General features: G+C 34.4%; 3 protein-coding genes across 3 annotated transcripts; all 3 read left to right on the top strand.

Moving 5' to 3' along the window:
- Positions 1–7,430: 7,430 nt before the first annotated feature.
- Positions 7,431–8,563, top strand: LOC136804215 (ribulose-phosphate 3-epimerase-like). The gene has a single exon (XM_067060917.1). The coding sequence runs from the start codon at positions 7,506–7,508 to the stop codon at positions 8,181–8,183; it is 678 nt and encodes a 225-aa protein (XP_066917018.1). The 5' UTR covers positions 7,431–7,505; the 3' UTR covers positions 8,184–8,563.
- A 124-nt stretch (positions 8,564–8,687) lies between these two features.
- LOC136804214 (thioredoxin-like protein 4A) lies at positions 8,688–10,111 on the top strand. Its single transcript, XM_067060916.1, has one exon. It carries the CDS (start codon positions 8,721–8,723, stop codon positions 9,147–9,149), a length of 429 nt encoding a protein of 142 aa, XP_066917017.1. The 5' UTR covers positions 8,688–8,720; the 3' UTR covers positions 9,150–10,111.
- A 3,042-nt stretch (positions 10,112–13,153) lies between these two features.
- LOC136804213 (cytochrome b-245 light chain-like) lies at positions 13,154–23,286 on the top strand. Its single transcript, XM_067060915.1, has 5 exons — positions 13,154–13,260; positions 18,288–18,369; positions 18,857–18,931; positions 19,683–19,766; positions 22,938–23,286. The coding sequence occupies exons 1-5, from the start codon at positions 13,203–13,205 to the stop codon at positions 23,209–23,211; spliced, it is 573 nt and encodes a 190-aa protein (XP_066917016.1). The 5' UTR covers positions 13,154–13,202; the 3' UTR covers positions 23,212–23,286.
- Positions 23,287–24,943: the final 1,657 nt, after the last annotated feature.

Here is a 24,943-nt window from a genome sequence, read left to right as displayed (position 1 = left end):
TATCATTGTTTTTCTGCTGGACTACATAATTATTCAACAGGGTGGCCTCTTTGAAAAAAGGTCTATTGAAATTCGATTGTCGAACGCAATCGAATGTCAATCGAACGTCAAAATTCTGGGTAATATTTGATTGGTTCGATTGTTGTTCGACTGGTTCGATCGTCGATTCCGTTCGTTTGGATCATCATCACCATCGATGCGATGGCTTTATTCTTGCAGCTAAGCTCTCAAACATCACAAGCCGAATGAAATTACATTCGATTTCCCGTAGAAATTATGCGATGAACAATCCGGGGGGGGTCAATGAATCGACGAGCGAACGCGATCGAACATCAATCGAACGCAATCAAATATCAATCGAATCTGAAAATTGCGGTAATATTTGATTGAGATTCGATTGCGTTTGACAATCGAATTTCAATCGGTCGATTGCGTTCGATTTGGTTCGATCGTCGATTCCGTTCGATCGAGAACGTCTGGTTCTTTATAGTTTTAAAAGAAGTTTTTATTTTATCGGGATACTTTCGAGAGGTAAACTTCTTCAAACTTTGCGAATTCTTTGTTGTTTGTGGCGGAAGGTTCTTTGCTATAAATATCTTTAGATCTAAAATAGCAGCTGCCTCAAAATTTTGATAGAATATAGTTGAAAGGTTGGCATTACTAATGTGTAAAAATTGACAAAATTTGCCGAGGATTCCCTGAGCAGCGAACATTTCAAATTCGATGTTCTGTGCTTATTCTTGCAAGATTTTCTTTTGTTTTATAAACAAAACTGTCACCACACAATGAACAAATTAAAATTGTAGCGTGATTTTATTCAAATTCTCTTCGACTCAAGTATTCACATGAGCAAAAGCAAAATTAATCGCTTTTTCCCAAAGCAACAAAGCAACAGTTTTCTATCAACGATACAATAGACCTTTTTGCCTTTCCATCCGCCATCTTGAATTGTATGCAAAAATTGAGAAACGAAAAAGCTGCGGTTGGATTTAGTTGGAAAGTATGCAAAACATATGCAAGTTTTCACAAAGATTAAAAAGACAACAAAGCATCTTAGGGGCCGTCGACATTCGACTTTCGAATTTTTTAACGGCATTTGACCCCCTCCCCCCCTCTACGTTAACGGCCATCAAATTCTCTAAAGTTAAAAAATTGTCAAAAATCAATGAAACTCTAAATTTTCTCCTTCACTTTCATCGTTGTTTCGTCAGCCATCTAATAAAATAAATATTATAATCCTTAGAACAATAAAAGATGGAATTTCTTAATCCAAAAAGAAATATTCAAAGAACAACAAAAGCCTTTTAGAAATTTCTTCTTAAAGACTTCTTAAAGTTTTCATGCCATTAAGAAATTCCACGAAGATGGAGTACACACATCAAACTTTTAAAACACGCAAACTGAAAAGCATTAATTATGACGTCACACATTATCAATGTTTTGATTTGATCATTTGGCGGCCTTATTCCCAGGAGAATAATTTACTGTCAGCCGAATAAGGATTATTTTTTACCTTCGCTGATGATTTTTCAGTATGAGTTTATGTCTAATGTTATTGATTTTTGAAGTGCTTGTCAGGCCAAATTTTAGAAGGGCAAGGCAGCCTCTGTTGGTGGCCAAAAAGGGCACTTTTCCCAGTGCTTTTCCACTAAAAAGGCTGTTTTTACCAATATTTTAGTAATTTCAAGAGGGGCAGCGTCCGATAACCGGACGCTTAAAGGACATGAAAAAGTGCCTACTTGTTCTAAGAGATGAGCGAATATAATTATTTTTAGTTTTCAAAAGAAGCAAATTTAATCTTTCTTCTACAAGATTACACTTTTATATTAATACTTTTGTTTTGCATATGTTTTGCATACTTTCTAAGGGAATTTCCATGATTTTTGCATACAATTCAATATGGCGGATGGAAAGGCGAAAAGATCTATACAATAGAATAGTAGGAGTGGTATCTCCATCTATATTTTTATTACCGTGAGATTGGGTAACTTACATCAGTGGAGGCTAACATGCATAGCCCTTAAATGAAAGACCTGACTGGTCATTTGAATACAAAGTTAAATCAAAACAAAAATGGTAGATTATAGCTGTGAGCGGAGCTGCGTAGTTGTATTTTAATGACCAGACAGGTCATTCATTTGAGGGCTATGCATGTTAGCCTCCACTGATGCAAGTTACCCGATCTTACGGTACCTCCATGGTTTTTCCAAGCAGTTAGTCACACTAGCGTCCCGCCAAAATGTGTATCAAAGATTAATGCTGCAAAAGCGCTATATCGTTTACCTGACTCTCAAGCAAAAAAATGCGCCGCAAAACTTCTAAAGGGATTCATGAAAAAATAACCCGGCGCTTTTTAAAGAAATTAACATTCTCAAAAACTATGAGAAATTGTTTAAAATTTGAGCCATAAAACAATTTGAGCCAAGCCAACTTAGAGAACTAATTTGAAGATTTGAAGACTAATTTGTCTCGGGAATTGAATGACAAACTTTGGTTGGTTGATTTTGTTTCAAACTTTCAAGTTTTAATTAATTGTCTTGCGAACTTGATTCAGGTAACTCTCATCCTTGTTGTTGCAAATACATCCTGTAGATGACTGATGTTGTTTTTCTGAAAGCTTGATTTCCTAGTGTGACTAACGCCTAACTACCAAGGTATATATCTATGTAATCAACTGGTTATCGAAGAAATCAATGGTTATCGAAGTTATCGAAAGTAATCAATAACAATCAAAGTACTCGAACGGTTATCGAGTCTTCGGGTTGTTAAGAAAGTGATTGAAGACTCACGTAATTTGGCGGCGATCAAAAATATGTTGCATTATTTTTGGGCGCTGTTCGCAGGTTCGGATCTTTCCCATAATGGCGGGCATGGGCGAACGGAGCATGTCTTTGAATCATTATTTTTTGTTTACTTAATTCACATTGAGTCCCGTTCAAGTTATTTCATGTACCCTTATTGAAATTTTCATGTCAAAAGTCGACAAGGCGGTAGGGCCAATACCCTGGGGGCCGAAAATAAGGGCTGCTTTAAGGTTAACACATGCGCACGCACATTTAGTTTGGCAAATTAAAGATGGCGGCATAAGATCTGTTGATTGCCGACTTGATTCATTGGGATTTACTAGATCTTAAAAATCCAACAAAATTTACTACCGACCGACCGCCCGACTGGATTTGAAGATGTTTTAGGACCCAAACGGAACATATTTTTGATTGCTGCCTTTGCAATTTTTTTGAAATTTCGTTACTCGAAATTTAATTGTTAATCGATAAATGGTCGTTCGATTACTTCAATCATTATCGATTACATCGATAATCGAATTTATCGATTAGCGATAAGTGAATTTATCGATTAGTACCGTCTGGAAAAGGGCTCACTCCTTTCACAAAAATGCCATTTTATGGTACAACAAATGACAAAATGGTAAATCTAGTCAGAATTAGGATCCTAACCTACCTAAGAATGCTAGGTTCAATCCATGATGTTCATCTTTACTGTATCTGCTTCTTTCGTTGTGATGTTACTGCAAGCTTCTTGTCTGCTTGTTTTAATCTTCTCAAATAAGAGTGGCGTTATTGTAACACAATTTCCACATTCGAAGCGCTGGCTTTTATATTGCAGACAAAGCTGAATGTATCTGATAGGCCGAGAGCTCAGAACAAGCATAATGGACAAGTCTATCACGATCTCATACATTGTAAGGTGTCATTATCTGCTATGATGGTTTTTGTTAAACAGTGTTATTGGGTGTGCAATATCCATAATTTTCGTTGATTTCCGCCATATTGTTGCGTTTTCAATATTGTGGCAGCACAGTTTTTCAACATAGTTTTTCTTACTTTTCCAAATCTTTTGATTTGGAAAGTCGCAAAATTGTCAGATTTTTATCCAATTCCATCCATTCCATCCTTCGCTTCACCCCTACGGCTTCACTCGCCATCTTTATAGTTTGATTCACAAACCTCTATAGATATATCTCCTATATAGGTTTGCTTAATAGTGTACGGCTTGCCTTCCCGCTATGGTGGCTCTTATGGTGGCCGATTTTACCTTTTTTGGCAAGTTACGGAAAGGGACGAGTTTTATATGGCGAGTCAAAAAATAATAAAAATAAAAAAGAGACAAAGTCACAAAAATATGTTCTGTCTTCACTTTGACTTATTATATAACAGTAAGAGAGTCTGGATAAAAAAATTATGAAAAAGTGTAAAACAGTGTATTTTATGAAAAAGCGCTAGTTCTTTGAGTTCTATAAACATCAGCTTTCTGACTTCAATCTCACATTGTACAGGAAGTCAGAGAAAAGATCAAAACAAAGAATCCATAAAAAAGAAAGCACTCTATTCTAAAAAAAACAACTCCTCTTGCATCAATCTCAACAATCCTCTTGCATCCCTATAATAGAATTGAATAAGGTTTTTTTCTCTTGTTGAGGAAAAGAAACTATACAAAAAAATTGAAAGAAGAAACCATTGTAAAATGGGTTTGGAGATCAGAGTGAATTTGTACCTTGAAACCATTAAAAATGTAGAAAATATTAGATGTATCACCAAGACATCTAAGAACTATCAACTAAAATCATCTCCTCTAATATTTGAGTCTGACTGAGTCTTTCGGGTCTGCGAAAAGTCAAAACAAAAACTCAATCTCTCCAAAGTTCTCGAAACCGACAAAAATATGAGAAATATTTAATCACAGCTGCACGGTTCATGCTTTTCGGAATGATATACCAAGAAGGCCAAACTAGAGGTATGAACCCTTGTCCAGAGTCAGTTTTTGATGGCTAAAACTTGAGAAAAATTTGACTTTAAAACTCTTTTAAAGTAGCTTTGAAAACTTAAGAAATCTTCCAGAAAACCAAAGAATCCTGCTCTCTAACAAAGAACAAAGTAGATTTGACATACCTGTTGCTTTATTGTAGGCTCCAAAGTGACAATACTTGTTGAAACTTGAAAAAAATTCAAGATCTTGTAACCAAAACATCAGCCAAAATCAAAACAAACAAAAAATCTTAATTTGAATCATTATTTCATGCAACTGAGACACAACTTTCCCTTGATGCATTCCATAGATACAACTGAACATGAATTTACACATACAAAGCTTTTAACTCTAAAATTATAACTTCCAAAAACCAAACTAAAACTCCAAAGAAGAGAAAATCTCTACTTCGCTTCGGCAGCCATGTTGAATTCAAAATGTGAACAATCAAGCGAGCCTGTATCAAACTAGCATGTACATTTTTAATATCGCTATCAATAATGAAAATATTTGTTATTAGTTTGTTACAGGCTATGAAAAATCTAAATCGTAACGAGGAGAGTTCCTTCACAAATTCATCATCATAAGCACTCGCCAGCTAAAAAGGGTTGTTCGCCGAAATTTGGCGAAAAGCAGCATATTCTGGGAAAGAGGATCTACCGAGTATTAAGCAGCCTCTTTTCCCTAGAGGATGAGCAGAAGCCTACCATCTTTACTTCAATTATGGATCGCATAAGAATTCAATCTCAAAATATAGCTGAAATAATATCCAATAATATCCTTTTCCTATGGTTCCGTTTGTAGGAATATGTTATTATCTCCCTGCTGTAGTCATAAAAACAATTATACCGCATTTGAAAAAAAGATGGGCTGTTTCGTGAAATCTAAGGACTGCGGTAGCGGACTGTCTACATATAAACATGGCAACACCTTGGCCTGTTTCACGATAGATTTGATTTCTGCATGACTCATAGCCGACCAACCAACTCATATTTTTTACCTAGCCCTATTCACATATTGAACTTGATGAAAGATCTTCTATGTGGTGTTTTTTTGCAAACTCCAAAAGACTGATTTTTGTCCTGCTTTTGCGGGACTTTAGCTTAAGTGCTAGTGAATTTCCCGTAAATTTCATATGAATGAAGAGTTTCTATTTTTCTATTTTTCTATTTTCCATTTGGTTGAATAGCAGGAGGCTTTGAGGCCCATTTTCGCAACTATAGACGCTTTCAATCGTATGGTTTGGAGTGCAATTAACGATTAATAACTTGTAATAAAGGAGAAAATACCGTAATCTGCAATAGCTCTAGATAATCGATAATAGTCGATATTGCAAGGTACATAATTGATATTATTCGGTATCTCAGCGAAAATAAAGGATTGCTCATCTATATCGATTTATATTCACAATTTTTTTCCTCGATTAGCTGTCAATTATAGATTTTTTGAATAAAGTTTTATCTTGTCTATATAATATACTACTTATCAAGCTCCTGATCTGTGACGTTTCGAATGCTTGATGCAGCTTTTAGAATGCTAGAGAGAGAAAAAGTGAAAATCACGTGAAAAGAAAGAGACACACTCAGAAGGAGTGTATTCATCACTATTTTTGGTAAAAGTTCACGTGATAACAGGAAGGAAAACACGCAGAGGGAGCTCAATGTAAACAAACATTTAGTAAAAGTCTGCACTCTGCTTCGTTCGTTGTTATGATTTGAAAAGAAATGTAAGAGAGCAAAGTATTTCGCTATTCAAAAATACTAGATAAACAAATTCAGAATCTGTAAGTAGTTAAAAGAACAATTTTCAACCCTGTCTCACCACGAACGATCCTTTTGTTAATATCCCCGTCTCAGTCAGTGGAATTCTCTATTATTATTCTAGACAGTGTAAAATTCTTTATAGCCCAAATTCGGTAAAACTTTAACCGAATTCCACAAGCTTAAGCCGAATTCAATAATTACTTTTACCGAAGCGATTCGGTTAAACAGCCGCATTTAACCGAAACCATTTTACCGAAATTCGGTTATATTTTTGAGAAGATCCCTAAGATATAAGCGAAAAAGGATTAATTAATCGAATACAAGGATTAAATAATCGAATATGGGAGATTAAAAATAATCCAATATAGGAGAATAAATAGTCGAATCATTAAATCGAACTTCATAAACGAAAATCGATTATATCTTTGAGAAGATCCCTAAAGAAAGCCGCTAAATAGGACGCTGGTCGCTAAATAAGCCGCTGGCCGCATGGCCGGTCTCTCGATCTAGAAAAAGCCTCTAATGGAGGCCTTGAGGCCGTTCTTGGAAAAATTCTAAAATGTTAGGCCGCTTGAAATTTAACTTTGCCCGCTATGAGACCGTTCTTTTACCCGCTTTAGCCGCTCGGGCTTTTGTGTACTTCAAATCGCTTGGGGAGTCACAATTTATCAATAAACATTCATGGATGAAAGTTTTTATATTGTCTGTCTTCATTTTTACTCTTGGTTTTCGATTTCTTTGCAAAATTTCAAAATAGTTCACTTTTAAGTGAAATGGTCCTTCCAACAAGGTTTTACTTTTCATGATATCTTTTTTCCCTCAAACGCAATGTTTATTATCAAAACTGAACGGACTGCATGATTGAATGGACTTTTTTGAAAAAGTGAATGAATAATATCATATTATATGTGTATTTGGAAACAAATTTTTTAGTTATCAATATTTAATAACCTCAAGTAACAAAATTTCAACCAAAAAATGAGTTGCAAAGCTCCTGTTTGTAAAATTGGACCTTCAATTCTTAATGCTGATCTTTCTGATCTCACATATGAATGTGAAAATTTATTGCAATGTGGTGCAGATTATTTACACTTAGATGTCATGGATGGACATTTTGTTCCAAATCTTACCTTTGGTGCTCCTGTGGTTAAGTGTTTACGTAGTAAAATTGAGAAAGCTTTTTTTGATATGCACATGATGGTCGCAAATCCATTGGATTGGATTAAGGACATGGCTGATGCAGGAGCTGACCAATATACATTTCATATTGAGGCGACAAATGAACCGGGAACTGTTATTCGTAAAATTAAAGAAGCTGGAATGAAAGTTGGGCTTGGTGTTAAGCCTAAAACAGATGTTGCAACCATTTTAGAATACATGTCTGATGTTGATATGGTTTTGATTATGACTGTTGAACCAGGTTTTGGTGGCCAAAAATTTATGACGGACATGATGCCAAAAGTTGAATTATTACGTGAGAAATTCCCTCATATTGATATTGAGGTGGACGGTGGTGTTGGACCCAAAAATATTGAAGTTGTAGGTCAAGCAGGTGCCAATATGATTGTGTCTGGTACAGCAGTTGTCAAAAACTCTGACCGTAGACAAGCCATAAGTGATTTGAGAGCTGGAATTGAAAAGTTCTTGTCAAAATAGAAGCCTATGCGATCTCATATAATAATCATGTTTTTTTTTCAGTTATATAAATTTTTTCAGTTTTTATGGGGGATATTTTTTATAAATCTTGAAAGCACTTTTAAATATTGATACCTTCTAACCTTTTAATTTGACAATAGTCTTTGATAGAGAGTTGAGTCTGGCAAATAACCTTGACAATTTTTATCTTGCCTAATTCGAATTATTATCAAGTATAATTTGTAATAGTTTTGTATTTATTTTGATATGAATTTTTTGTTTTATTCTGATCAATTGATGTAATATATTTTTATGTGAGGAATATTCATTGATGATTATTTTTTATTTTTCGTTTGGAAAATCATACCCTAACTTTAGACAATAGTATAGTTGAAACCAAAGGTAAATACCTTTTTTGCTTTTCAGATACGTTTTTTTTCGAAAGGAAAAGTGATTATTCTGACTAGTCCCATACGAATTATTGAAATACAAAATTCTTAACTTCTTCAATTCTTTCTATCTTAGTTATAAATAAAAACAACAACAAATAATATCAAGATGTCGTACATGTTACCGCATTTAGACAATGGATGGCAAGTAGATCAAGCCATTACAAGTGAAGAAGACCGTGTGGTGGTCATCAGGTTTGGTCACGATTGGGATCCAACTTGTATGAAAATGGATGAAATCTTATTCAGCATTGCTGACAAGTGTAAAAATTTTGCTGCAGTTTATTTAGTGGATATCACAAAAGTACCGGATTTTAATAAAATGTATGAATTATATGACCCATGTACAGTCATGTTCTTTTACAGGAATAAGCACATCATGATAGATTTGGGGACTGGTAATAATAATAAGATTAACTGGGCTTTGGAAGATAAACAAGAGATGATTGACATTATTGAAACCGTGTATCGTGGTGCAAGGAAAGGTCGTGGGTTGGTCATTTCACCTAAAGATTATTCAACTAAATACAGATATTGATTTGTGATGTTTGTATATGACCTTTGAGTGACATAATGTCCATATGTCATATAATATAATGTTGAATACGTACGTGTATAGGGTGCACCTATCAACCATTAAAACTTGAGGAGACTGGATAAGAATTTACCAAGAAGGATTGGCGTCAATTTTCTAAGATAGTTGATATTCTCATAGAAAAAGAACTTTGACGTCAATGTTTCCTGGCAAGTTCTAATCCAGTCAAATCCTCACACTTTAAGGTTTGATAGGTGTATAGTTTATTGGTCATTAGTGAACTTCAAGAATGCCACCTTTGACTGAAATTCAAGTGGTCATTCTATAATATCTGATGATGATGTGTTTGTTGGATCAATAAGAATGTTTTCGGTTGGGCTGGTATTTTTAAATTTTGATTGAATCCTTGATGCTTTGATCGGGCAGACTTTTTAATATGGCAATGGCGAGAAAGGTGCAATTGGTTTTTTTTTATTTCCTTGGCTGATTTTTAGAAAATATACTCGCTATGTTATTAATATATAAAAGAAACTTTCTTTGTATTATATTTATGACTTTTTTCAATTATTCTACTTGTCTTTGCCATTAATATTTAGACGTTGTCACTTCAAATTTTTTTTTTCAAAAAGTGCTGACATTAACATGACTTTCAGCAAGAAAGGGTTTTTGAAACAAGTGGGTTTTTCTCAGAACCAGAGTGAGTTGTATTTAAAAAAAGGTAAAACCTAGAATTTTTCATTAACGTACTTTTTCATATTTAAGTTTTATTGGCTATGCTTCATATTTATAAAAGTTACATCTAAATCTGTGTATTTTTGTTAACCCAGTCAAGTTCTTTTTAGGGATCTTAGATTTTAATTTACATGTTTTTTTCTCTCAAGTAAACAATGAAATTTGAAACCATTTTTATTTGTATGAAATCTTTGTTGCGTAAATGTTGACAAAGCGAAACTTTATTTCAAGTACTTTATGTAGGAGTTTTTTGTCTGGTTTTATCACTTTGAGAGATTTATGTGTATGATAATCATTTTTGAACTACATGTCTTTCACATTTAGCAGTGTGATAAGTATGTAGAAGTTCATTAAAATTGGCGAATGCTGTACTTGCAGTCTATTTCTAGATAGGTTCAGGTAGATTTCATGTTTTATGTTTTGTTTTCATGTTTTATGTTTTGTTTTGGTACCATTTTCTATGATTATGATTGTTGTAGTAAGGCCAGGTAAGGCTGACTTGATAAAAGTTATATTACTTTTTAGAAGACTGGTATTTAGTAGTTGGTCCTGACAGATGTTGGCAATAACCAGAAACAACCAAAGCTTAAATTACGTGAGCTTTATTTTGAAGCCTTCTCCAAGCGTTTTTTCATGTCCATCTATACACCCAGGTATTAGTTAGACATTTCTTGCACAAAATTTTTGAACTTCTTTGTTGAGTTTTTTTAGGACGTTTAAAAACTTAACAAGAGTTTAAGTTTAAACACGAATACTCTCGGGTACCTAATAGCCGTCCCCCCCCAAGCTAATTAATTTTCCACCCAGGATATTCTTATTCCAACCCCCCCCCCCCTTTTTAAGTTTTGAGATTTTTTCCAACCCCCGCCACTTATTCCAACCCCTCCCCCCCGGCTATTAGGTACCCGAAAGTAACAAATTTGTAAACCCTTCATTTTCAAATATTAAACTTTGCCTCATCCTATTTTTGCCACCCAAAAACAATTAGATTCTGGTGGACTGTTTTACGGCCGCCTAAACAAAAGCTCAAAATTGGAGAACTACCGTATATCATGGCCGGGCCAGTAATCGAGAAATTCAGTCTATCAAAAAAGCTTTAAGTGGACCCTGGGCTATCCTTTTCCCACTGAATCTGATTGACCCTTGTATAGCTATTTCAATGTTTTGAAAGGATCTTTTATACAGTCACTCCTCCTCTACATACAAAACTTTAATTGTATTTGTCATAAACCTCCAACTGAGTTATTTTATTGATAGATACCTCACTCATTTAATGAATGCAGCCTATTGATTAAACTTTGCTGTATTTTTTTATAAGAACGCACGATTAACATTTAATGACAGTCATTAAGTTATAAAATGTAAACTAAGCCTAAAGTACGATACATTTTCGCTAACTTTGTACATTTAAATCTTTGTTTAGACTGCAATAAAAAATGTGGTAGGCTTTCACGTGTTAGATGTCCATTTTTATATTTTCAATCAAGCATCACTTCTTCTTACAAAAAAAAATAAATCAACAATATCTTTTTAAATCCAATGCTATTGTCGAAACATGCTAAATAATTTTTTCTTTCGATTCTCTGTCATATGTGTGTTTTAATAAAAAGCTTTTTTAAGTAAGGTATTGTTAAGAAATCTGATTTACACCGTTTCAGGTTTACAAGAGAAACATTCTATTTGCAGTGGTAAATTATGTTGAGAAAGCAAAAAGTGGTGTTGTTTTAATCAAGAGAAGAAGGTTTTAATGTCACAATGATTGTTGCTTGAGACAGACTTTACATATACTTACTTTTATATTTTTCCTTATAAGAGTTATTCAAAAGGATGATAATGCAAAAAAATATTGAGATTTGTTGAAAAACAACTCTGACAAAGTAAAGTTTTTTATTATGAGCTCAATCAAAACATGATAGAGAGATTTAAAATGTGGATAATTCGTTTGTTATTCAGGTTAGTCTGTAGAAAAGTGCCATACTGGTATACTGTAGGGAGAATGTATCTAGTTGTTTGAATTGCGAGGAGAAGTTTTAATGTGGCGGTGATTTGTTGCACTGACAAACTAAAAGATTTTGATTATTAGCTTGATCAAAACATAACAGTTGATGATTCGTCTGTTATTCAGGTTACCCTGTAAAAAGGTGGCACATGGTGTATCTACTAGAAAGTCTATCGTTGCGAGTTAGCTACCAATACTTACTTGGCTTAAGTGATTTAGAGTGTTTATTGATACCAAATTTGAAGGGTACTGGATCGAACATTTTTTTTTTGAAATAGGATATCATATTCCTCTACACGCTATATAGGCTAACTGCCGATAGATTTTTTATTCCGCAAGTGTGTCCATTTTTCAAGTCGACTAGTCCATCATGTTATATTCTTAACTACCTTAATTTTTCGAACTTTCGAATTTCCAAACATTCGAATCGTGCTGTTGACGACCAGAACTAAGATGGCGGGTTAGTCAGCTCTAAAACTGGATACGCTTCTTTTATATGGAAAAAGCCGATCCAGTCAAGTAGTTAGAAATCAGTGTGCCTAAAGTATTAACCAAGAATTTATTGTGACTTCATTCTTAAGAATAAGACTCAAAGCAAAGTGTTGTTTCTCAGCCGATTTCAATACTTTTCGTACATTTTCGGCATATACGTTTTTTAATAGAAGAAAGTATTTAAAAACATAAGGCTTCAATGGCCAAAATATTAAGAACAAGTAACAAGCATCTTAAAATGAACTCTAAAATTCCCGTTTTTTAAGAAAATGCACAAAAATACACAAATACCGTGTATATCTACAAGATTCGAATTTCTCAATAAACGCTTGGAAATAGGCCTTTTAATAAATTACGTCAGGAACATCACTTGCCTCATTTTGAAGTTATTGCCAAGGTTAAGCCATAATAACCATGGTAATTGTTTGAATACGAGGCAAGTGATGTTCGTGACGTAATTTATGAAAAGGTCTATTGCTGCCAAAATATCGGCCCATGAGAAAGTTCTTGATAAAGAATTTTTAAAGTCAAGAGACTTGCGTGCCCTTGAGAATATCATTCCCTTTGTTTCAATTTGATTATAATTTTACGACTTTTTACCACGCTATAACTTGAATGAATTTATTTTCAACACTTCAGATCATTCTGTATGTAGCCGATGATTGATCACGTGAAACTGAAAGTTCTACAAAAACAAAAAATGAAGTTTAATTTTTGTTATAAACTTCGTTTCAAAGATTTCATCCTACTGTTTGTTCATCATCAATTTTCTTTTTTCAGAAAAATAAAAAAACAAAATATTAAAGCACTACTAGAAAGTTATTACAAAGAAGATGGCGCGTATTGAATGGGCAATGTGGGCCAACGAAAATGCTGTCATTGCATGTGCAAGTAAGTCTTTTTTTATTTTATTTTTTGCCTCCATAACTACGAATGGAAATCTTTTAACATTAAAGGAAAGAGTGGTCTCGCTGCATTCCCTTCTCTTGGTGACTAAATAAATTGGGAATTTGTAAACATTAGTTCTCTTTATACTGAGACGAGTAATTTAGAAAATGAGCATTATGGAGGAGTGTACTTTTCATTCATGTCTAATAAATAGGATCTCCTCCACAGATCACATTTTATAAACTACTCGTCTCAGACGATTTTTCCGTCTCAGTATAAATGGAACTAATTTTTCTAATAGTTGTGAATACCTAGGTAAAAGACTGATTATAGTTCGTCCACCCTCACTTTAAGGTACCGTAAGTTGGTCTAATGTTGACATCCCTCTTCTAATTCCAAAACCCAGTTTTAGAGATAAGAATAATAGTAAGGTCAGACGAAAGATTTTTTCCTCTCTGGTCACAAAGCAAAGAAATATAGTTTCCATAAGCGACTCCGACCTTTCTACTATTCCTATCTTTAAAGAAGGGTGGCGAGATTAGATGAGGGATGTCGACATCATTAGACCAAGTTAAGGTACTGTATGAACAGAATTTTTCCAATGGTTCTTTTGCAAATTTTGCCATTTTCCACATTTAGAAAAATGCTTTTTTTGCCTTGAAAGGGTTCGTCCACCCCTTGTATGGGAATTTAACAGAGCAGCTCATTTTACTTACGCGTTGTGCGGAATAATTTTTTGTGAAGTACTTTGAAGTCTGGCCCCTGGTGTAAAACTTAAGATGCTAACAAAATTGATTATTTTGAAATATATTAGATTAATGTCTTGGATGTAATGAAGGGTGAATAAAAATCCTGGCAAGGTGCTCGAGTCGATACCAAACGAGTCTTTTCTTCATTTTAAAACTTATTCCAATGAAACAAAATGCTGAAAACGGGATTTTATATTTTGTTTTTGAATAAATTTTGAAATGATTAGTTGTCTTAGATGTAGAAAGTGTTAATGAATTCGGAATACAAATCTTGTTTGACTGTTAGTGGTAAACATGGTGTGTTTGGATGAATTGTTGAAATCGATAACTGTTGAGGCAGGTGAAATAAATAGATCTAAACAATAATAGATTTGCAAAGGGAAATTTATTAGTTTCAATTTTCACTGATTTTAAAATCAATCGGATTGATAGAAAAGTTAGGGCACTGCTTTTCAATTCTCATTGAAAATGCATGCGACCGAACGAAATTTCAGCTCTATAAAACAGTGAAAAAGGAGATTTGATGGTTTTAGTGAAGTTGGTGAGTGTAACCATTATGACCATAAAGTTCTGTATTTTCATCGTATTATCTATTTCGATCTTTTCATGTGACTCAAAGTTGTACGAACAGTTTTCAGATGCTTCAAGCTCAAAAGGAAATGCTGACATTTTCGTAATCGGTTTATTTTCACTTTGTCAAAACGAGACTAATTCCTTTCCCTATTATGACCAGAAAAAGATTTTGAATTCTTATTTACACTTCGAGAGAACTGTCACATTTTATCAAACCATATACGATGTATCTTTTGGGAAAATTGGTAGCATCTCCTATGATGTTTGCCGCAATCAAAGTCGCCTTTTGGAGGTTATAACAGGACTTTCACTAAGTGGTAAATATTTGCTTGAACCAAGAAATGCTATTCGATTTGCTCATGCTAATTATATTGCTATCTATGGTTTCTTAACTACACCTCTATTGAAGCTTTCATTGGAGTTATTGTCATGGATAGAGGTACCTTACTTTGTTATCTTACCTGACGATGAACAAGCGTTTTATCTACCTATCACACGATATCAACATTTAGGAAAAACAGCCATGATTGAGAATAAGGTTATTGAAAGGTTATTTACTTCGTATTACTGGCAAAGTTTCACATTCATTTTGTTAAGTTCGAATGAATTATATGTCAAGAGAGTTGATTATTTGATCGAAAAGCTGATCGCCGAGAAAAGATCTACGTGCATTGTTAAAATGTCAGCATTCAATCCATCAAAAGTAGACGAGACTGTGCAGTTGTTGGTGAACCAGACTTCACGAAAAGTCATCTACGCGATGGGAAACAGCGTACAAACGGAAATTTTTCTGCAAACTCTCGATCGCTTTAAAGTTTACAACCGCATCATCTTTCTAGATTCGCGAGCGGTTGGTGTCAAAGTCCCGGACAGGCTTCAGAAGGGTTTATATTTTGTTCCATCTCTTGGGAATTAGTGAGGTTAAGTATACCAGGATAATCACGACGACGGACGAAAAATGTAATAGGCTAGTGGAAATACAAAATTTGATTGGTTGAAACTCACTAGCCTGTTAAATTTTCGTTCGTCGTCGTGATTTTACCAATTTACTTAACCTCACTATTATGCATTCGAATTATACGAAAATGAATCGAAGAGAACGTCTGTTCCGGATAGCTTTCCTTTCCCGGTTTGTAAAAATGGTTTCTTCCGTAATACGGAATTAATGGATTCTAAAGGTGATATCTGTTTGGAGAATTCCAATCTGACACTAGTTCAATGGAATAGACAACAAAACGACACAAGTAGTGTGTCGGAAACTCTATCGCATGCCGTTTTATTTCCCTATTGGCAGTTTTACGAAGCTTCAAGATGGCTACCTAAAATTGAACATTATAACATAACGGATCAGCCTGACCAATTAAGATATATCTCTCGCGGCATCAATCGTAAATTTCGTGAATGGCTACACGGCTCACATTACATTATTAACATGCAGAAACCAGGTGCTGTTCACACATGCCTCACACACTGGTTTCCATCAACTTGTATCTTTCGTGGGCGTAAATTTCCAGTCACGTGGCCTGGACCCTCGAATGAAATCCCGCGGCAGTATTTGTGTTTCGAGGAAAGAATACTACCAGCAGGGCAAACATTGCAATATGGGGATATTCCTCACAATGAAACACAATGGGATTTAGAATATGGCTACAGACTTGTTAAATGCGCCTTTGGATGGTATAAAGAAAACGCTGAAGACTTTTCTTGTCAGCCTTGTCCTGAAGGGCTGGTATCAAGTCCCGATCGAACTGCTTGTATTGATCAATATACTCGAATCAGTGTTTTTGGTTTCAATACGAAAGAAAGTCTTATTTTTTCGATGCTCATTTTCATGGGATATGTGATCAGCTTATCGTACTGTGTATGTTTGATCGTTCATCGTAAAACAGCTGTGGTGAAATCTTCGCAGTTCAAATTCACTCTATTACAATTATTGAGTCATTTTTTCGATTTCTTTTGTCTCATGTATGCTTTCGCTTATCACAATGACAACACTGCTTGTATGCTTTTAACTGTCGGTGTTGGCTTCTTACTGTCCTTGAATCTAGCTCTGGCAATTATCAAGACCCAAATAATCATTGATATATTTTATGCTAAAACGAAAATTGATCACGAGCAACAGTTGAAACGGAACTATAGAAACGCTTTTATAATCGGGATAATCGTTTCCGTTTCGGTTTCTTTATCGGTTATCACCATTGTTTTCCATAATCCCGATGCAATCGGGGAAATAATTAACCAAGACCTCAAATTCGGTTTTTGTGATTTCGGTCATCATCTACAAGTCCAGTTTGGTTATTCGATTATCCTATCCATCATTTGTACTGTTCAAAGTATACGGGCGCGTCATTTACCGGATTTCTTTAAGAGTACCCGGTTTATTGTATACGGTATGTTTACAAACCTGATGACCATGGTAGTGTTTTACACCGTATATAACAACCAACGGGGAAACCGGATTGTACAGTTTTATGCGATGGGTTTTGCTGCAGTTTCTTCAAACTATGTTTTATTATTGATCGTTCATACCAATCGGATCCTCAGTATTTTTAATCGGAAACGAAACACACAGGCAGTCGTCAGACGTCAAATACGACAGAACATGGACAAATTGAATGAAAACGTTAAAATCAGAACTCTACCTCAGCAATGATTTGGACATTCAAATTAGTTATTAAAAATATGATATTGAAAGATATTTAGCGAAAAATAATACTAGCTTTTATCATTTTGATTAATTTTTTTTGTTATCATTTACAATTACAGTAGGCTCCCGGTTATTCGAACCTGCACTTATTCGAAGTGAGATGGCGTTCCCCTTGGATCTGCTTACTCAACCCAGGCAAAAACACTCTCGGTTATTCGAACTTCAGTTATTTGAACTTTCAGTTATTCGAAGCGGTTTCTATTCCCATGCATTATAGGCTAAATCACACTCAGTTATTCGAATTTTTCTTATTAGGAGATTGTCGAGTGAGAACATTAATTTCTGCGATTGAAATAATTGTTTTCCTTTAAAAATTAGTTTTCAATATTTATGGCTATAAATCGCTATTCAAGCAATTTATTTGTGTTTATTACGCTCATGAACCGCAATGCTTCAATTTCTTCAGGAAAGTCCACCCAATTAAGGTTAAGTTGAGAATCTGGCGGGATAACGAATTTTGCAGTTATTTGAATAACCGGAAGTTTACCGTAATTCAATAAGCAAAAACTGTTAATTACAACAACCTTACCTTCCATTTAACACAATAATTTATCCTATTTCAATCCCTAAAGGAAGTTTTGTTCCACCAACTAGTCATATCTCCCAGTTGAATTTTGAATTTTCTAACGTGCATGACAGTCTCACACAAGCTCTTGTTAACAGAAAATTTGAGCGCGATTCTTTCCAAATTTACCAATGCCGGTTCGACACTGACTCAGCTAGACTCAAAAAAAGGTTTTCTCTATTCCATTCCAAATATCAGCAAAATTCAAAGATTATTTAATTCGTTATGTAATTCGGTTTTTATTTGGAATTCTTGAGCACTACACACTCTTTTGCTTTTATGCTCAATTTCAAGCAATTTAGAGATCAAAGTAGTAAAAACTGGGTATAAATACCTCAACAAGAACAGGATAAGAACAATTTGAGGCTCAAAGTGCCAAAAATAATAACAGTATGTATTCCGTAATATAAACTTTCTTGATTCGTTTCTTTTTTAGCACTGTTTGTTGGTGGGTTACTTGCAGTGTGCAGTCTTGCTGATGTTGAGCATGTTCGATGGGAGGTTGGTGCTTACGGAATGTGAGTGTAGTTTATTTTAAAACTTGAATCTGTCAATATTAGATTAGCCAGCACCTTTTCTACCAATAAATTTTCTATATTTTCATTGTGTCGGTCAACTCTCACTCTCTAAATCGAATCTTTCTGTAACTCGGACTAGAATATTGGTAGCTTGAAGATCGAATTAGAGAGAGTCAACTTTATACATCGATAGCCTAGTCTATACTAGACGTCACTGCATTATTATTTCTACAAAATTAAAAATCCTGTTATTTGGCGGGGTTACTTGTTATCTATAGCCTGGCATCGTATAGATTCGACTTTTTCCGTGTGCTGTTGTCCCTCCTGTAGCCTATTACAAATCTCTCACAAGAAATGATAACCAGATTGAAAATCGCTATATTATAACCAATACCCAATTTAAGCAAGAACCTGACCTTGTTCCCTCAAGACCTCTTGCTCCTCCCTTGTTTCTTTCAAGTTATGTTTTATTTTTCATTTCCTTTAGGGCGATTGCTTTGATAATCTTTTTCTTGGAATACCCGAGAGGTAAAAGAACCAGAGGGAATACTAGACAAAGAAGGTACGAAAACATTTTATTTTGTTTCACCTGTTAACAATTCAGGAATGTAGTATTTTTCTCAATGATATCGAGGGGGGGAGAAAAGGTCGGGGAGAGTGACAAAAATCTTGGAGGAATACAGAATTTCGCCTAGACTAGAGTCTACTTCTGACTGAACTTTGTTTTTGATAATTTTTTATGACGCTGAGTCTATAAGGGGCCCCCGGGCTAAATTTTCCCCTGATGAGGTTTTCTCATGTTCAATTATCTACAAAACAGAACTTTTGGTAAAGTCACTTTTTAAAGCTAAATTTCTTTTGCCCTTTTCTGATAAGATAATAGGTAATATTATTTTTGAAAGTCCCTTCCCTTCATCTTCATGGAATGAAATCATTCCGAAAAATAGAATCTAAACTTATACACCCTCTTCTCACAGACCCACTGGGATCCCTTCCCACTGGAAAATTTGACCAAAATATCGTCCCCGGTGGAAAACTATCCTCCAATTTTTGTACCCACTGAAAATAATTAAATAAAGCAATCCTCACTAATTTTTTGTTCTATTTTTCCCATCCCCACTGAATTTTCTTCCTTGAAAACAATAGAATTGAAACCCCAGCCATAAAAAATGGGTGAATATCAATCCCCATCGAGTTTTAGTCCGTGATTTTTACTGTGAGAAGGGGGCGGTGTAGTTATGAATAATAAGATTCAGATTTGCAAAATATTAAAATCTTACTTATCCCATAATATCTTTTGTGTTTTATTATAGCATGCAACACATCCCAACGAACTTTGTCGCCAGCATGGGTTTCTTTGGAAGAAATTATTTTGTTCGTTTTATTTTATATTTTCTGTAAGTAACTTTTTTTGTATTTTTTTGCCACAGATGGTCAAGTGATGAACTCTTAAGTAAACTCTTAAACAAATGAGACTTAATTCTTTTTGAGGTGGAAACGGCGGGATCTAAACACTTTTGATTAACCCTAGTGTTTAAAATCCATTTAGTAAGTCCGTATATAATCCCGGTCTGGAAGCTTTTTGTTTCTTTCCATTGTTTCTTACTTGAACTTGCGTTGAGAAATTAGTTTTTGGACCTACCTAAGGTAGTCCTTTAAATTAACCCTTGTCCGTTCGTTCGTCCGTTCGTTCGTTCGTTCGTCTGTTGCCAGCTTTTCTCGGGATCGGCTCATTAGTTTTTTCTAATTTTTTGCACAATGATGCAAAATGGCAATGCCCAAAATGTGACGGAGCCCGATTTTCGAAAAAAAAAAATTTTCCGGCCGAAAATGGCGGAAATATGCCGGAAAAACTGGTTTTTCGGCATTTTCTCGAGATTTCATCATTAGTTTTTTCTGATTTTTTGCTCAAAGATGCGTATTAACAATGCCCAAAACATGGCCTAGTCCGATTCTTGAGAAAAAATTTTTTCCGGCCGAAAATGCCGGAAATATGCCGGAAATCGCCGTTTTTCTGGATTTTCATTGGACTTTTTCCATATAATTGGTTTGTTTTTTTTTTTCATTCAAAAACATTATTAATAGCAATGCCCACCATCAAGCATGTTTCAATTTTCAATAAAATTGATTTTTGAAGCCGGAACTTTCTAAAAATCGCCGGAAACGGAACAGCCGATTTTCGCCGGAAAAAACGGTATTTCTTTCTTGAATTTCTTGAGCTGTACTTTATATTTTTTCATGAAATTTTGCACACTGATGCAAAATGTCAATACCTAAATTGTGACAGAGCCCGATTTTCGAAAAAAAAAAAAAATTCAATTCCGGCCGAAAATGCCGGAAAATATGCCGAAAAAGAAAAACTGTTTTTTTTGGCATTTTCTCGAGATTTTATCATTAGTTTATTCTGATTTTTTGCTCAAAGATGCGTATTAACAATGCCCAAAACATGGCCGAGTCAGATTTTTGAGAAAAAATTTTTTCCGGCGGAAAATGCCTGAAATATGCCGGAAATCGCCGTTTTTCTAGATTTTCATTGGACTTTTTCTTTACAATTGGTTGTTTTTTCATTCAAAAACATTATTAATAGCAATGCCCACCATCAAGCATGTTTCAATTTCAAAAAATTGATTTTTGAAGCGGAACTTTCTAAAAATCGCCGGAACAGCTGATTTTCGCCGGAAAAACGGTATTTATTGAATTTCTTGAGCTGTACTTTATATTTTTTCATGAAATTTTGCACACTGATGCAAAATGTCAATACCTAAATTGTGACGGAGCCCGATTTTCGAAAAAATTTAATTCCGGCCGAAAATGCCGGAAATATGCCGGAAAAACTGTTTTTTTGGCATTTTCTCGAGATTTTATCATGAGTTTTTTCTGATTTCTTGCTCAAAGATGCGTATTAACAATGCCCAAAACATGGCCGAGTCAGATTTTTGAGAAAAAATTTTTTCCGGCGGAAAATGCCTGAAATATGCCGGAAATCGCCGTTTTTCTAGATTTTCATTTGACTTTTTCTCTACAATTGGGTTGTGTTTTTTATTAAAAACATTATTAATAGCAATGCCCACCATCAAGCATGTTTCAATTTTCAATAAAATTGATTTTTGAAGCCGGAACTATTTTAAAAGTCGCAGGAACAACCTATTTTCGCCGGAAAGACAGTATTTCTTGAATTTCTCGAGCTGTACTTTATATTTTTTTATGAAATTTTGCACACTGATGCAATATGACAATACCTAAAAATGTGACGGAGCCCGATTTTCGAAAAACATTTTTTTCCATCCGAAAATGCCGGAAATATGCCGGAAAAACCGGTTTTTTGACGTTTTCTCGAGATTTTATCACAAGTTTTTTCAGATTTTTTGCAGAAAGATGCGTATTCGCAATGCTCAAAACATGGCCGAGTTCGATTTTTGAGAAAAAAATTTTTCCGGTTGAAAATGCCGGAAATCGCCGTTTCTGCACCGTTTCTGCAGATTTTCATTGGATTTTTTCCTTTTATTTCTATGTTTTTCACTCAAAAACATTATTGATAACAATGCTCACCGTCAAGCATGATTCAATTGTCAATAAAACAGATTTTTGCGACCAGAACTTTCTATTAATTTTTCCCTACAACCCTCCCCTCTCCCCCCATCATCAATCAATGATGAATTTATTGCGTTGTGTATTTTCGCTAAACGCTATATTTTCTGACTGATTTTTTTCATTTTTCTTTTCGCATTGCTATCTAAATTTCATCATCAGGTAGGTCCATTCAGCATGTTGCTTGTTGATCATGTGATTAGATTTTAATCTATTACAAGAGGAGTACTTGGTAACGTGATCGAAAACTGAGCAAATCGATTTTTATATTTTTATGTTAACAAAGGAAAAGCTCACAAAATGTTAGTACGGACTATATGTAATAGTTATCGGAACGAGTGAAATATTTCCATATTGTATGAGCAAATGTCTGATAACTAGTTTATCGGTGACCCAAAAAATGCACTTTCTGTGTTGGAGGACACTTTTGTAGCAAAGTGACGTTATATTGCTTCTACCGCTACAATGCAACAACATCTTTTCGTCAATTTATATTTTTACATGTAAAATACAAGATATATTGTACTCTTTTTAACCAATCAGATTGCAGATATTTTTTGGATCGCCGATAAAAACCTATAAAAGAAACGTTTGTTGATATGATATTCTACTCAGCTTGCTTCGTTGAATTTCAATCAAGCTCGACTGAATATCTTCCAATGAACGATTTTTCTTGACGAATATTTGCTCAGGCGAAAATAAAAAAATGTAGTGTTTCCGGAAACCGGCCGGGTGAAAAACAATAATTTTCTGACCCGGCCGCAGACTTCATTAGTAGTTGATACATTAGTATTCAGGGCTTACTTCATACTGTTTGTACATAAAAGTTATCTTTAAAGTTCTATTTCAATGATCTTAAGTTATCAAAAATAGCAAAAAAAGTTTTTTTCCGGCCGCATGAGAGCTTTTTTCCTTGACCCGCATTCCGGAAACACTACATTTTTTTATTTTCGCCTCATTGTTTTATATTTTCTCTTTAGGTGTGCAGTGCCAACTGTATTCAACTTGGGAACAGTGACCGGTGGAATTTCTCTCCTCATTACCTCCATCATCTATCTTCGTGCCGCCATCTCCGGCGAAAGTTGGCAACCCTGTGAAAAACAAGTCACACGGGAGAAAACATTGACTCGCGCACGCCCACCATCAATGGCTCCACCACGTATGGCGGCAAACGCCAAGAAAAATGCTGCTTACGCCCCCGGCGACGACGAAAATGAGAATTACCAAAATTCGGGTAGCGTTGTTAAATCATAAGTTATTATTTTATTTAATTAACTCTTTTTTTTTGAATTTTAACGGTTAACTTTTCCCTGCCTTGAATTTCTATCAGCCACTACTAGTATTAGCTTGCTTGCACTTTTCCGCATAGACATGATTTTTACGTTGGTCATAAAATTTGGAGTACTCTATACATTTTATACATAATGGATACTGCGATTGGTTGGAATATTTTGCCTGTAGATTCCTTTCATGGTCTTGAGAAAAACCTTCAAATATTTTTGTCCAACTCCTTTACAAAGTCGAGATATTCAAGTTACAAGTTTTTGACTTTGAGCAAAAAAACAATCTATATTATAATACGCTAAAATCGGAACTCTCCAATTCTCGCATGAAGCTTTTTCGCTAGCGATTTTTAAGCAGACGGCAATTCTTTTTCGCGCCTTTTCTGTGTTGGTTTTTACATTAGTAAAATTTCAGCTTTAAAATGAAAGCCGTGAAAAACATTTAATCTTTTTTCTCTTTTTCTTATCTTCTTTTTTGAATATTTTCAGGAGCACTTTGAAATTGAAGACTCTTCTTTTTCTTTTTCATTTTGAAATATTTAAGTTTCAAATTTTCAAAGCTTCCATCTGGGGGGTCGAACCACTGATCGCTTGCATGTTAACCAAACGCCTTAACCAACTGAGTTAACTCTATAAGTCTTTCAAAGTCACCCTCGAATGTCTACCCACGATGGCTAGCCACGATGGCTAAAGGACTTAAACGAAAGAATATATTTACAAGATATTTTTCATTGTGGTAATTTCTAGCAATGCAAGATCTTCATTTCTTCCCAGGCAGTTTTCATTTAATTTGCATTCAATTTACTCTATCATTTTAAAGTTTTCTTTTCAAAAACCAAACTTAATGAAAGTAGTATCCAAAAATAGTTTTAATTTTCTTTGAACATAAAAAAAAATGTCTGATGTAATTCTCCTCCGAAAATACAAGAAATTATATTAAGTGATTTGACAAAAGATGTTTTCCTTTCCTTGCAAAGTACAAGAAATTACTTCAATTAGTTTTCCTTGGAAAATTCAACATATTTTTTAGGTAATTTTCCTTGAAAAATACAAGAAAACTGTACATAAGATGATTTTCCTTGGGAAATACAAGAAATCGTAACAGGGTATTTTCCTTGGGAAATACAAAAAACTGTATATAAGATGTATTTTCCTTGGAAAATACAATAAATCGTACTCGGTGATTTTCCTTGGAAAATACAAGAAATATGTCTTAACTATGTTTCCTTGGAAAACATAACTAACTGTTCGTAGAAATTTTCCTTTTACATTACTAAAACATATTTCGCATAAGTAAACAAAATATGTGTAATTTCTAAAGTGAAAGCGAGCGAAGCGAGCGTAATAATCATGTTAAAGAGTCGTCTCGGACGACGCCGGGACGGCTAGTATAATTCTAATTTAAGAACCGCGTAAGAACCCATTTTTAGAAATTTCAAATTGTTATTTCTCGATATTTTGCAAAGAGTTGGACAAAAAGATTTAGAGGTTTCGTTTAGGACCATTGAAGGAATCTAAAGACAAAAGATCTCACACTATTTTATCCCTTTATATATTTTCTGTGATAATTCTAAGATGATAATAAGATGATTTTTTTTGCAATTTTACATATTTTCAAAATATTGTAATTTTTTCTACTCTATTTGTATATTTTTGTATTTATTCTAAGAAATATATTTTAAAGATTTTTCGTTTTGTATAGA

The sequence above is a fragment of the Clytia hemisphaerica genome, unplaced genomic scaffold (genome assembly GCF_902728285.1).
Source record: "Clytia hemisphaerica strain Z4C2 unplaced genomic scaffold, Clytia hemisphaerica genome assembly, whole genome shotgun sequence".
Taxonomy (NCBI): Eukaryota; Metazoa; Cnidaria; class Hydrozoa; order Leptothecata; family Clytiidae; genus Clytia; species Clytia hemisphaerica.
The sequence above is the reverse complement of the archived record's forward strand: the minus strand, read 5'-3'. Positions and strand labels throughout refer to the sequence as shown.